At 56.2% G+C, this 15,027-nt stretch overlaps 1 protein-coding gene across 1 annotated transcript; it reads right to left on the bottom strand.

Annotated features, from left to right (window-relative positions):
* Positions 1 to 6,039: 6,039 nt before the first annotated feature.
* NRTN (neurturin) lies at positions 6,040 to 7,822 on the bottom strand (the record flags this gene model as incomplete). The annotated part of the gene is made up of 2 exons (XM_082297852.1): positions 7,549 to 7,822; positions 6,040 to 6,488 (listed from the first exon to the last, which is right to left on the bottom strand). Exons 1-2 carry the CDS (start codon positions 7,796 to 7,798, stop codon positions 6,040 to 6,042), a joined length of 699 nt encoding a protein of 232 aa, XP_082153978.1. The 5' UTR covers positions 7,799 to 7,822.
* Between the last annotated feature and the right edge of the window lie 7,205 nt (positions 7,823 to 15,027).

Below are 15,027 nucleotides of genomic sequence, written 5' to 3'. Positions count from 1 at the left end.
GGGGAAGGTGGAAGAGCAATTCCCATCACAAACCTGTCCCAAGGACTTTGAAAGGGATGGCACTGCCAGGCTGTTGCTCCTGCTGCAGGGGGAGCTGGCCCCGTTCCTCTCTCCCGATTCCTCTCTCCCAGTCCCCCAGCCCCACCCTGCCCTTGCCCTGCCCTGGGCTCTCCCTGGCCACCTTTGGGTGCTGCCTCAGCACATCCCCGGCACCTCCACTGGACTCTCTGTTTTCCCGACTGCTGATCCCCGAGCTGAGCTCTTCAAAGGTCTGTCCTGACCCCGGGGGTTTTCCATGTGGGAAATCAGCTCCCAGCCCAGCAGTGCACACAGGGATGCAATTGTTTCCTCCATCAGCAACGTTTCTCAAACATTTCCAAGAATTCCAGCTGCTGTTCCTCCTGCAGTCATTCTGTAGGACCATCCACAACCTCTTGTTTTACCATCAAAAATCCCTTATTTTCATCACTTTCCCACCTTCGTTTTTCCTCTGCTTTGGTTGAACACATAGATCAGCACAAGCCAAATGGAGATTTTTCTCACTGGGAGTTAATTTTGAGAAGCTCCAACAATGATGTCCAGCACTCTGAGCATCCCATTTCCTGCCTCTTTCCTTTTTCCATTGCAAAATGACCAAAGGAACCCTGAACATCATCTGGGAGCTGTGAGTTCTAAACTGGGGCTTAAATGAAACTGCTTTACTTAAAGCAACAAAAATTTGCCACTTACACTATGGAAGTTGACAACACACACCTCATCTCTGAGGAATTACACCCAAAACCATCCCTGATCCCAACACATCCCAACTTCACATTTTTTCCTGTGACCGCTGTTTTCATCCTATTTTTTTTTTTTTTTTGGTGCTCTTGGAGGAGTCAGATTTTCCAAGCAGCCCTCTCCTGCTGGATCATTAAACTTTAATTTGTCCATTTTTAATATTTATTTCTTTCATTCTGGACTGGCTGGCAGCAGGATTTGGGTTTCCCTTGGTTTTTCTGGAGCGCGCACACACCGTGCACACGCACAGGGGGAGATTTATGGCTCTCCAAAGATTCCTCCTAAAATATTTACAAAGTGGAGCTCGGAGCGGGAATGTTTGACTCGGCCGTGGCTGTCAGGCCTCTGGGTGGCATGAGGGGGGAATATAAACAGACCTTTTTTTCCATTCCCAAAAAAATACTATAAACCTTTTATCCTTTTTTTTTTTCCCTTTCCCCCTCCCGTTGTTCTCCGTTTTCCAGTGCCAGGTTTGAACCTATTTTGGAGAGAAAATCAAAATAAATTCTGTTTTTCTGGACAGACTGGGCTGGGAGTGATGGTGTTAAAGGATGGGGATTTTTCCCCTTCCCTTTCCCTTTCCCCTACCCCTTCCCCTATTTCACATGTTTTTCCCAGAATTGTCACATCTTTGAGCCAACCCAACTGGAAGCTCCTTTCCCAGAAGGGCCAAAGCTGATCATTTCTGGGTCTTTCCCCAAAAAAACTCAAATTCCCCTTTTCCTTGCCCATCCCCACTCCCATGGCGGGGACTGACCATCACTCAACCATCGTGAAAGACGAGAAATCCGTAGAATCCTTCTTTTTATTCCCACTTTGCCGCGAGGATGGAACAGATCACACCCGAGTTCAGGTTTGCTTAAAAAAAATAATATCAAACAGCTTTTTTTGGCTTTATTTTCTTTTTTTCTCCCCCCCCTTCCCCCCCCCCCCAAGGTTCAGGATAAATGGTACAAATGTAATAAATGTAAACTGCACTTGGCACCGTCGGGGTCAATAAATAACATAAAAAAGGGAGCGAGCGCGGGAGGCGTTTGGGAGGCGGCGCTTTGGGATCTGAATAAATAACATAAGTTACTTCCAATAAATAGCAGTATCCAAAATACAGATGCATTGCATCCACTTCTGCAGCCGGGCGCGGGCCCGGCGATTCCGGAGGGGGAACGGGATAATGCGGCTGGTGCCGAGCGGAGCCGGGGCTGGGCCGAGCGCTCCCACCCCGCTCCCGCGGCGGCGCTGGAACAGGAATCCTTTCTTCCCTTTTCCCCCTTTTCTACCTTTTTTTTCCCCTTTTCCCCCTTTTTTCCTTTTTCTCCTTTTTTCCTTTTCCCCTTTTTTCCTTTTCCCCTTTTCCCCTTTTTTCCTTTTCCCCTTTTTTCTTTTTCCCCCCCTTTCCTTTTATTTCCTTTTTTCTCTTTCCCCTTTTTCCCCTTTTTCCTTTTTTCTCTTTTCTTTTTCCCTCCTTTTCCCTTCCTTTCTTCTTATTTTCCTTTTTTCCCTTTTCCCCTTTTTTCTTTTATTATTTTTCCTTTTTGCCCTTTTTCTCTTTTTCCCTCTTTCCCTTTTTACCTGATCTTCTTTCCCCCTTTTCCTCCTTTTCATTTTATTTTTTCCCTTTCCCCCCTTTTTTTCCTTTTTTCTCCTGTATCTTTTCCCCCTTTTTCCATTTTTTCCTCCTTTTTCCTTTCCCCCTTTTTTCCTTTTCGCCCTTTTTCCCTTTTCTCCCTTTTTCCCTTTTCTCCCCCCTCCTCTTGGGCCTCCCCTTCGAGGCCACGCTTTGTTTAGCCCAGAAGGAAAACACGTGGCAGCCCCGTTCCCAATTTACAAGGGGCAGCAAGCTGAGGCCCTGAATCCCACCAAAATATCATTTGTCTCGATAAATTCGGAAAATCCGTTCTCCCCAGCAGGATCCTGGAGCTGTTTAAACCCAGAACGTTCCCTCTGCGAGCACTTTCATCGAGTGGAAACGACGATGTTGGACCCATTTCCCCCCTGTGGATCCCAAACTGGGAGCGAGACCCTGGGAGCAAATGGGATCCCGAGCGATTTGTGGGATGTGTGGATCTGATCCAGAGCTGGAGCTGTGGCACATCCTTCCCCAAGCACAGCGTGTCCTGATGGAAATCCCAGAACTCCCCGTGCCCGGGCTGGGAGAACACAACCCTCGTGCTTTGCGCTGTCACAACCACCAGGATCGTTTTAAACATCTCCTCGTGTTCCCAAACCTCCTGCTCTTCCAAACCCTCCTCTCCCAGGAGGAGCTGCAGCCCCACACAAGCAAAAACCCAACGCCAAAATCCCCTCAACAGCTGTTGCACACTGGCTATTATTATTAATATTGATATTAATATTAATATTAATATTAACCAGCCCATGGGATGCTGAGGAAGGAGCCAGATGAGATTCTGCTGTGGCTTTGAGAAGGGAATTTTCCTTTTTTTTTTTGCATTGTAGACATTCTTCCGGACAGCTCCAGCTCTGATTACAGCAGAGGGGGCTGGAGAAATGGAAAGCATCAGGGAAACCTCAGCCTTTTATTGCAACCACATTTCCAGGGCCGGGTGGCAGCGGAGCGGCGCGGGATGGCACCGGGAGAGCTGGAGGAGCTCCATGAGGAGGAGGAGCCCTGAAGAAGCCATGGAAGCAGAATCCATCCTTATGGCCACACCACGATGGCCCAGCTCATCCCATTGGGGAGTTTTGTGGCTGCAAATCCCAGCTGTTCCCAAAAAAACCCAGCAGGAGCAGCATGAGGCAGATGGAGAACATCCCCTCCACACGGGCTGGAGCTCCACTGCCAGCAGGAGGAAATTAAAAAAAAAAAAAAAAAAGAGCAGAAAACGATGGATTGGAGCTATTCCTGCTGCTTTTAACACACCATTGCATTGAGTCAGGTTTTCTTCCTGGTTTTGGGGGCTCCAGGCTGGATTTGCACTGGGAATGGGGGGTTTGGCAGCTGCGAGGTGTCCCAGCCCAAGCCCCCACCCTGCTGCTCCCTTGGCCCCTCATCTTCCTGCTGCTCCCACAACCATCCTGGCAAAAGAAGGATCCCTTGGGCTGGGTGTCTGTCAGTCAAGGCACCCTAAATCCCTGGATTCTGCCAAAAAATGTCCAAAACCGGGGTGCAAACACTCCAACCTCTCCCTGTGAGCAGAGGCAGCTCCTGCTCCAAGTCCTCCTCTGCAGCAGCAGGTCCTGCACTGCCTCCACACCACCTTCCCTGCCTTTATTGCTCTGGTTCCATTTCTTTTTTCTTACTGCAACAAAACTAATTTTAGTTTTATAGCAGCGAGACCTGGAAAGCACCCAAGCCCTTGAGAGGACAGTTATTATTATTATTATTATCATTATTATTATTAGATTTGGGTGCTTTTTTCTTCTTAAACTCGAGTGAGCCGCTTATCCGCCGAGAGCCCGGCACGGCTCCCGCTGCCCATCTGCCATTCCCATCCTCCAGCTGATTATTTTGGGCCACTTTTCCCATTTCCAGCCAAAACCAGGGCTGCAAAGTCACACCTTGCTTCGGGAGCTGCACCTGCAGCGTGGAGTTTATCCGCTCCCAGTTCCCGGCTCTGGGTTTCACACCCCACGCCCGCGGCTGCCTCCTGCCTTTCCCAAAATACAGGGAAAACTCCGTGTTACAGAGTCCAGGCTGCCTTCCCAGGACGCCAGTCCTGCTGAAGGATGGTGTTTATATTCCTCCACTACACCCTGGCTCCGCTCAGCCAAGAGCTGCGTTTGGATAAAAAGCAAGGAAAAAAAAATCCCCACCAGCCTGGCCCCGTGTGGAGGTCGGGAATGCGGCTGGAGATGCTGTCCCCCACCCTATTCCAAGGGATCCAACCTGCTCCCCCAAATCCTGCAGCACCATCCCTGCACTGCTGGGATCACCAAACCAGCCCTCCTCCTCCTCCTCCTCCTCCTCAGGATGAAGGCACAAGGGATTTTCCCCCCCGTTCCACTGGAGAGAGGAGCCGCGACGCCGGGGGGGTGGCACACGGAGTGTTTTCCCTCACGTTGGTTAATGCCCAGGACATGACACCAATATTCTCCTTCTGTTTATGATTTGCTTTTTCTGGGAAGGGAGCCAAGGGGAGAAAACCCATCAATCCCAGGCAACAAATCGAGCCTGCCCAGGGAACGTGAGAGGCTGCGGGCTCATTTATTTCCCCGCAGAGTAAACAGCAGTGACACTGCTGTAAATGCGAGCGGAGCCAAACCCGGGCCTGAGTCCCCTCTCCCGCAGGATTCCAGCCCTGACCAGGGGATGGGGGATACTCCCAGGAGAGCCGAGGGGATTTTAGGAGATGCCAAACCAGGGATGCTCCTGCCCACGCCGCCAAGTGCTGCGGCTCTGCTGGTGGCCCAGGGAGGTTCTGTCCTCTCCCTGGCGGTGGCCAGGCTCCGGCCCAGCTGCCCGTGGCAGGGGCACGGGAGGTTAATCCAGTTACTTCAGATTATCCCGAGTTTAAAGAAGAAAAGCCCCAGGGCTGCAGGAATGAGACGACGGCAAAAGGGGCACAAGCCAGAGGGAGTCAGAGCCACTCACAAACCACTGTTGGTGCTTCTGTGCCCCCAAACACCCAGATCTGGGGGGCTCAAATCTCCCCCAGCAGTGCAGGGTGGTCACAAAACCCTGGGAAACCCCAAAGCTACAGAGAGAAGGACTCAGCTCCCACCCTGGGGCCGCACAGGGCACCTGCAGCTGCCTGACACACCCCGAACCTGTAATGCACCCCAAGACACACCCCGAGCGTGCAGCACACCCTGTCCGGTACCACCCAGCACCGGCACCGCTCACAACACCCGCTGCGCTCCACCACACCCCAGCGTGTGCCGCAGCCGGGTGCCACACCCTGACACAGAACCCCTGGCACGTGTGGGTCCCCCCCATGCCAGAGACACCTGCCCTGCACCACCCCCGTGAGGGTACCGCGGCCTGTGGCACGTGTGGCACATGTGGCACGTGTGACGCACAGCACACCCCGTGCACACCGAGGGCTGCACGCGCCCTGTTGCACACCCACTGTCACCTCAGCGGCGCTGGCAGGGACCCCCGGGCCACCGGCGGAGGGGACAGCAGCCTCGAGCAGCCGTCACCGCTCCAACCACCTCCGCCGTGGCACCGGCCACGTCTCTAGTCCTGCACGGCGAGCGGGACGGTGACACCGAGGGACACGCCAGCGGCTCAGTTCTCCTCCTCCGGCCGCTCCAGCCTCCATCCCGGTCCCTCTGCCACAGCCTCGTGCCGGGGTGGCCCCGTCACACGCAGCCGCACTCCTTGGCCGACAGCTCGTTGACGGTGTAGTAGCGGTTGTAGGCATCCAGGAAGGACACGTCGTCGTCGTAGGCCAGCGGCCTGCAGCACGGCCGGGCCCGGATCTTCTCCTTCCGGATCTTTCTCCGGCTCCTCATGCTCTTGAGGGAGAGGTCGTAGCTGCGCACGGCGGCCTCGCAGGTGCCGCTGCAGTAGCGGAACAGAACCGTCTCATCCGACTCGTAGCCCAGGCCCAGCTCGCTGACGCTGACCTCCAGCTCACGCAGCTCGCAGGGTTTGTGGCGGGCGCGGGCGCGTTTCCTGCGGCTGCCCGAGCGAGGGAACAGCGGCAGCTCGTGCCCGCCCGAGTTCATGGCCTGGCGGTAGCGCTCCACCAGCGCCGAGATCAGCTGCCGGATCTCACCCTCCGTGTAGCTCTCCAGCAAGGCGCTGTCTGCAAGAGGAGGGCATGGGGTTAGTGGGTGTCCCCCCGGGGTGTGGGTGTTACTGGGCTGGGTGGAGGGGGCCTGAGATGGGAGATCCTCCATGGATGAGGATCTTGGGATCCTGCAGCATGGAGGTGCCTTGGGGTGGGTGGATAACCTCAAGAGGGAGATTCCCTGGGGTGAGTTAACGTCCACCTGAGACAGGAGATCCTCCATGGATGGGGATCTCAGGATCCTCCAGGATGGAGGTGCCTTAGGGCAGATGGATGATCCCCAGGATGGAGATTCCCTGAGGTGGGAGGACATCACCCAGAATGAAAATTGCCTGGAGTGGGTGAACATCCCGCAGGATGGAGGTCCCTTGGGGCAGGTGGATTTGGGGAGAAACACCAATAAATTTCATATTTGCACTGTTTCCCTCTGGCTTGGGAGCCCCAGGGCCCCAAGGGCTGCCCTCCAAGACCCCAGGGCCAGCAGCCAACACCCAAACTGTGCCCAGCCACCGCTGGCAGCACCCACGTCCCTCTGTCCCAACCCTACATCCAGGGTTATTCCAGCTCAGCTCTGCAGGAGGCACAGGAAAGACAGAGGAAAGCGTGGTTTGACAGCTTGTCATCGATTTCCAAATTTCCACCCAAAAAAAGCAGTTCCTCTGGTTTGGAATCAAAACAAACACGTGGGGATTTCCAGCCCTCAGGGAGCACCGAGGGGCGAACGGGAGGAGCTGCTGCCGTGCCCTCATCTTGAGCTCCTGTTTGACATTTTCCATTTGTAAAAAATAGCACGGAACTAAAAAAAAAAATTACCAAAAAAGAGGCATTTGGAGGGAAAAAAAAGCAGCTTCTTCTCAGTAAACGAGCTGTTTGAGTTTCCCTCTGTGGAGAGCTGCCGTGTTCACACCGAGGTCTGGTGCCCAATGCTCCCCGCTTGCCCCAAATTTTTATTTAAACCCTCCTAAAGGGGATGTTGGGATGCAGGAGAGGGCAGGGAATGACCCCACAGGGATCTGGGGGCACCTGCAGGTCCGGGGGGGGACAGTGACCCTGGGATGGAGGAGCAGGAGCTTACACTGGGCCAGCAGAGAGCCGTGGCGTTGCAGGGCCCGTGGGGATCTCCGCAGAGGTGCCGGCAGCGAGGAGGAGGAGGAAGAGGAGGAGGAGGAAGAGGAGGAGGAGGAGGAGGAATCCCGTGAGGAAGACGGCGAGGAAGGCAAGGGGCTGAATTCCCGGCTTCCGCTGAACATGTCTCTACAAACTAAAATGGATAACATGGAACTGAGGAGCATCGATGCAATGGCTGCACACTTCCATACCTTCATCTTAGAGCAAGTCAGAACATTGAAACTCTGCAAAACAGGCAAAACAAACATCCTTAATGCGCGCCCCGAGCCCCCGGAGCCCCTTCCCTCCCTCCCTCCCTCCCCGAGGCTCGGGATGGGGGGATCTTCCCATGGGATCCCCGGCATCCCCTCGGCTCCAGCTCCTCCCCTCCCCTCCTGACACCGGCACCGGTGCTGAGATGGGGAAACTGAGGCACGAGGGGCAGCCCAGGGAGGAAAAGGCTGGGATGGAGCAGGGCTGTGACACTCGACCCCACCACCTGAGAAAGGGCCTCTGGTTTCTTGCAGGCCCATAAAATTTTAGGAGAGCGGTTCCAGCCTCGCTGCACGTCCCATAAAAAAGCCTCCCATTCCGGCAGCCAGAAATTCTGGCCCCCACCCACTCGCCTGTGACCTTTCAAAAGACTCAAATCCCAGCTCCAATGTGCAAAACAATAACAACAAAGTTATTCCAGGCTTTGCTGTTGGTTTCTTTTGCTCTCAAAAGCCCCAGACCAGCCCCGTCCAACCTGGCCTTGGACACTCCCAGGGATGTCGGTGTTTCCACTCATTTTTCCTGATAAATCTAAATCCAGCGCCTCCATCCCCACAGACCTTTTTTTTGCTCACAAAAAATGGAGCTTTTGGGGTTCTCTGATGTCCCTCACTTTTCACGCTCTCGTTATTTCCCATCTCTCTTGTTTTCCAGCCCCATTCCCAATTTTTCCAGCAGACTCTTGGGATTTGTTTCTGATATTCACCGACTCCTTAAAGCTCCTGGGGTCATGAGATGAGGGAGAAAAGTGAATTTATTTTTTTTTTCCACCCTAAATCCTCCTTGCTGAGGGGTTGAAAGACGGAGATGCCAAAACTTTTAGTGCTGATGCTTCAAAGCAGAGCACCCAAAAGACATTATATTCTAAGTGTGCCATAAATTTTCCGTCGATTCATGTTTCCGGGCATTGATTCATTATTTTCCAGAGCTCAGCCTCAAGAATGGATGAAGCCACGGTGTGGCCGAAGGATTTTTGGCAGCACGAAACACTTGGAAAGACGGAGGCCTTGACGGGACATCAGAGAGAGCTTCCACCTGCCACACACTGTTTACTTGAGGGCCTTACATGGGAGCCAAGCTGCTTTGAAATCCCGGCTCCTCATGACTCATCCCGCAGGAATTAAACAATTTCCATCCAGGCGCACGGGGCAGCGGCTCCAGAGGCTGCTCCTCCAGCAGCAGCTCCGGCTCAGCGCCGGGTCCTGCTCACAGGATGGGGCTGGGTTGTCCTGGAGGGGATGGGGGTGGTGGAGAGACAGGCCGTTCCCAAAACTGCCTCAGACCTTCCCCAAAACTCTCTCAGATTTTCCCCAAAATTCCCTCAGACCATAAGAAAAACTCTCTCAGATTTTCCCCCAAATTTCTTCAGATTTCCCCCAAAACTTCCTCAGACGGTCCCCAAAACTCCTTCAGATTTTCCCCAAAACTTCTTTACACCTTCCCAAAATTGCCTCAGACCTTCCGCAAAACTTTTCACAAGCTCCCAAAATACTTTTCTGGGATTGAACCTTGCCAAAAAGCATCGGTGTGTCCGGCACTCCCGCCCAGGGCGGATGCTGCACTGGGAGTACTGGAACCTGCAGTGCCCCTGGAACAAACTGGCCCCAAAATGCCAAAAAACTGGCCCCAAAACTGGAAGCATCGAAAGGAAAAAAAGCCCCAAACCCTGATCTGAGTGGACCTGTTGGATTTTCCAGCAAGTGGGTGCATAAAGGAGGGGAAGATGTCCCTGTCCCCATCCCCAGCTCTGCTCCGGGGACAGGGAGTGCCACCATCCCCTTGGCTGGGGACAGGGGCACCTCGTCCTCGCTGGCAGTGCTCTGAACGCCGAACCCTCCGGTGGCCACAGCACATCCGCAGCTCATCCCTGCTCCTCCTCCTCCCCCTCCAGCTCTTCCCACTCCCCGTAAGCAGAACCAGAGCGGAGCTGGGACACATGGTTCTGCTTTGCCTCAGTGAGATCCAGCCCAGCGCCAGCAGCTCCAGAGCTCTCCCCACAGCTCCCCCCGGACTCCCCCAAAGGGCCGACCACAGCCCAGGTAGCCACTCAACCCTGGGGTCCTGCTCCTCTGGGAAAGGCTTTGGGGCACTCCTGGGTGAAGCAGGACCCCGGAGGGAACGGCAGAGTCGGAGCCAGCCCCACGGGATGGGGGCGAGGGAGATGGGATGGAGGAGAGGGAGGTGGAGAGGAGAGGGAGATGGGATGGAGGAGAGGGAGGTGGGATGGAGGAGAGGGAGGTGGGATGGTGGTGGGGCAGAGGAAGCTCCAGCATTCCCGGAGCCCCCAGGCTGAGCAGGCCGAGCTCCCTCATTCCCACGTTGCCACAACATTTACGTTTGGGCTGAATTACAGCGGGTTTGGTTTACATCTCTCCCAACAGCTGGAGAGCAAAAAACCCACCCCCAACTCCCTCAACATGGGGAAAATAATAAGGAAAAGCATCCCCCACTGAGGCTGCGGGATGTGGATGGATGGGCCAAGGGCACCCCGTGGTGCCGGGGGCGATGCCGGGGATGGCGGCCACACCAAGTCGTGGTTGGAGAAGGAAGCCTGGGGAGTTCCCATCCAACGGAGCAGCCCTTGCCGTAGCCCCATCCATATTCCCACCATCTCATAGAATCATGGAATCCCAGACTGGCTTGGGTTGGAGAGACCTTAAAGCCCACCCAGCGCCACCCCTGCCACGGGCAGGGACACCTTCCAGTGTTCCAGGCTGCTCCAAGCCCTGCCCAACCCGGTGGAAATTTTCCCTCATTTTGGATTTGGCAGAGCCAAACCAGCTCCAGCTGCTGAGCACTGGAGGAGGCACCAGGACAAGGCAGGAATTTTGGGACATTGACTCATCCGTCCGCTCCATATCCACATCCCACATCCTGGACGCCGAAGGACATCGCCTTTGGGAATGAGCAGGCACAGGACCCCCAGAGCCCCCCCAGCACGGCCAGACCCCCACCCTGAGGAGGAGATGCCCTGTCCCATATTCCTGAGCTGGGAAAGCCCACGGAGCAAATCCTGTCAGAGAGGGGTCCGGGAGCTCTTCCAGGGGGAAAAAGAGCAATTTGTGCCAGGCCAAGGGGCACCTTGAGCCATCCCTGAGTGCCAGGGACAGCATCCTGTGCCCGAGCCGAGCCGGTTTGCACGGGCAGAAGCCAAATCCCCCGGGATGGAAATCCCGGCACCAGCGCATCTCCAGTGCCCCCAACCCAGAGACGCCGCGGCCACGACCCTCCTGTCCCTCCCCACCCCCAGGAGCTCCACCCAGACCCATTTTGGGGCTGAATTCCTGCACGGAGCCCTTGGGACAGACTCCGGGGTGGTGCTGGACCCGTCTCACCGTGTCCCGCGGGATCCCCGTTCCCTCCACCCGGCACGGCGATGGGATGCGGGGAGGCTGCCGGCCCGGCGGGATAAATCCATGCCCTGGGAAGCTGCGGCGGAGCCTTTGATTCCTTCCCCGGAGGTCTCGCGTGGGCTTTCATGTCATTAATTAACGGGATCCGCAGCGGGCGCCCGGCGGGGAGGAATCCCGCTGGATGCGGAGCCGAGCGCGGGGATTTCCGCTGCCGAGTCCCCTTGCTGGGACCAGTTCAGCCCCAGTTCAACCCCGGCTGGGCTCAGCTCAAGGGAAAATAATGATGCTGCTTCCCCTCCAGCCTCGGCTTCCCTCGGTTCCCCCCCGTGCCTGTCCCCGGCGCTCGCCGGGACCCGCCGGGGGCTGGGAATGCAGCTGCCATAAAATCCGCAGGGAATAAAAGCGCGGTTTGGTGCAGCGCAGCTCCCTGCAGCATCACCCAGCGCGGCCCGGGGACACCCGGGGGGGTCTGTGCAGAGCCTGGGGACACTCGGCCGAGATCTGCCCCCCGACACCCCCAGCTCTGAAAAACACCACTAAACCCAGCACATTCCGGGGATATTTATTCCCTTTCCAGCTAAAAAGCAGCCGAAGTGTTTAAAAGTCGTTGCGGGGACATGGGTGGTGTGGCCCCAGTTTGTGGCCCCAGTTTGTGGCCCCAGCCCCTGGTCCCAGCCCAGTGTCCCCACCGGGCCCGGCAAGGTGTGACAGCCCCGCCAAGGTCACCACGGCTGCAGCAACACAAAAACCTCCCTAAGCCGATTCCGTCAGGTCTAAGCAGCAGCAAGGGCCGCCCTTCACGGGAAGAGGTGAGTAATTAGAGATTAATTGCTGATAAAATCCCTCAGGGTACTGCCCGGCGCCGCAGCGGGAGCGGAGCGTGGCTCGAGGTGAGGTAACACCGACGCGGGGAATGAGGTGGGAATATCTGCAGGGAAAACCCCCTGCAGACGGATCCCGTTTGCTGAAGGGCAGGGAAAATCAAATTACATGGCTCGAAATCCCACCGGACCCGGGATGGTTTGTGTGGCCGTGGGGGAAATCAGGGGTAGCACCAGCCAAGGACCCCCCACCTGCTGCAGGGCGCCCTTGGGTGCTGCTGTGCTGACCTCCCGCACCCCTGATGCCGCTTTTCCGGCCCAAATTTTCCCTCTCGTGCCAAAACCTGGACTCTGAACGTCAATTATTTTTGGATCCGAAGCGACACTCCCGCCCCCCCCCCCCCCCCCCCGGAATTAGTAAACCTCCCGATGCCAAAAAGGGGCGGTTTGTCAGAGGAAACTAATTACTGTGGCTTGTTTGAACAATCCCAGTGCCTCGGGAAAGAGGGTTAAAAGCTTAAATTTTGGCAGCGAGATGGAGCCCAGGCCCCAGATGTGCTTTGCTCCGGGCCCATTTCGACACCGCTGGTATCTGAGAGCTGCCACGGCTGCGCTGGGGGCAAAATCTCCTTTTTCCCAAGAAAGGAAAAGCCCTCGGTGGGATCAAGGAGGGAGAAATACACCAGAGGCAGGGGGGCTGCAGTGACAGCGTCACCTCCCACAACACAGCTTGGCCACTTTCCCCTTCCCTGTTTTTTGTAGGGTTTTCCTCCCCTGCGGATTCCCCAAATCCCTTGGAGCGGGGGTGGGGTCACTGTGCTGCAGGGTGCCTCAGTTTCCCCTTTGGAAAAACACCCTGGGAGCACCTCGAAGGACTCCAGGTATTAATTCCTGATTTTCCCAGGGTTCCACCTCTGCCTTTTCCACAAGTCTCAGCTGTGCTGGCCCGATCCCTTCAGCTCCCGCCTTAATAATTCCCATTCTCATCCCTCGGGAAACAGATCCTGCCCTGACCCAGCATCCCTGCAAGCAGGATGGGTGGGGCGAGCCAGGAAGGAGCAATGGGATGGGGGAGCTACATCCCTGCGGGATGAGCATCCACCTGCATCCCTCCGCAGCATCCTGAGCAAGCAGCACAGGTGATGCTGACGCCTCCTCCAGCGCACAGCTGGGAATTCTCCCGCTCTTCCCTCTCTTCTCCCCACAAATCCCGGATTCCCGGCTGCACAGAGGGAGCCGGCTTGTCCCGGCGCCCGCCGGGGATTAGGGCACTTTGCTGAGGGCACCGGCACCGGGGCGAGGTTTGCAAATCCAATTTGCACTAAACCCTTCCAGTGGGTTTTGGCCAGAGAGCAGACTGGGATCCCATCAGGATTTACCCTCCGACTCCAGCGGCAACTGCCAACATATTGAACCACTTAGCGCTGCTCCGGAGCGAGCAGATGAGGAATTCCGCCCGGGACAGCAACAGCAGCGCTCTGGGAATGGGGATTTCAGCTGGAGGAAGCTCAGAACCGGGAGATGCTCAGGGCTGGAGGTGATGGCAAGAGCTGGAGGGTCTCCGAAGGGCAGCAGGTCACACAGATGGACCTTGGCACATGGACATGGCGATACCATGGAGAAGGACACATCCCTGAGCTCTCCTGTCACTGCAGGGAAAACCCGCCGGGATCCCTCAGGGATGAGAGGCTTTCCACTGGGAAGAGCCACACGGTTTCCAAAAAAGCAAAGTTTTCCCTCTGCTCCCAGCCAGGATGTCGGTGCGTGGGGAGAGCCGTGGCCACTCTGCCCTTCCCGCCCCGCTGCCCTCTCCCTCAGCTCCAGCTCAGACCCGATCGAGCTGTGGGTAAAAGATTGGGATCGTTTGTCCTGCTGCCATGAAAACACCAATTACAATCGGAACACAGTCACCCAAATCCTGCCCATGCTCCTGCACAGGAGCTGCCACCGCAGCGAGGGGAGGGCAGGTGACACAGACAGGGACAATCTGCACCTTTGCTCCCCGTTTTCCTCCTTTCCCAGACCAGAGGCTGCTCACAGCAACAAGAAATTCAGGAAAGCGCTGCTGGAAGATCGTGGCATGGCTGAAGAGCTCTGGCAAAACATGGATTGGTGCATTTCTCTGTCACTGCCCGTGGGAATGGGGTTGGCAGCTGGTCCTACTGCAGCTCCTGTGCTGGTGGTCAGGGATGGAAAACATCGACCGTCCAGAGCAGCTGTGGCTGCCCCATCCCTGGCAGTGTCCAAGGCCAGGTCGGACAGGGCTTGGAGCAACCTGGGATAGTGGAAGGTGTCCTTTCCCAAGGTCCCTTCCAACCCAAACCATTCCAGGATTCCATGATCTGCTCTTGGAGAGAGGTGGGGGCCAGGACCCCCCTCTCCTCCCCATCCCTCCTCTGCCAGGGAGCTCCCACCACAAGTGATGCTTTGCCAGGGCACAGCCCAACATTCCCCCTCTGTCTACGCTCAGAGAGTTCACACCACCCAAATCCTGGCTGGATCCTTCCAACCTCCCCCCAGACTTCTCTTGGGTACCAAACAGGTGGGTTTTTCCCCCAGTTCAGGGTGATGCTCTTGGTGCCCAGCCCGGTTCAGAGGAGCTTCACTGCCTCCCACGTCCTCCCCCACGTGCGGCGGCTCCAGAGCTGGCACTGTCCCTCCCAGCCGCCTCCGAGGAGCTGCTAAGCCTCAAAAATGTGCTTTTAATAAGCCAACAGCACTTAACGAAGACAGCAGCTGCCCTGTTAAATCAGAGGCGAGCCCTTCCTCCAGGGAGGACAGGATGGGTGTTCCCAGCTGGGACCTCTGGTGTGAAGGTGTTTTGGTTCACACCCAAGGTTTGGGCTGGCTTCGGTGTCCCTCTGTGCTGCACGAGGACACAGCGTTGGTGACTGCCCAGGGAAGGCTGCAGAGAGGGAAAAACCCAGGGAAAACCAAAAAGCCACTCCAGCACCTCCAGCATTCCCTGCCTCTTCCTCCTGGCACAGCTGCAGCTTGGGA

Source organism: Coloeus monedula, assembly GCF_965178545.1.
Source record: "Coloeus monedula genome assembly, chromosome: 27".
Lineage (NCBI taxonomy): Eukaryota > Metazoa > Chordata > Aves > Passeriformes > Corvidae > Coloeus > Coloeus monedula.
This window is presented reverse-complemented; position numbering and strand designations above follow the sequence as displayed.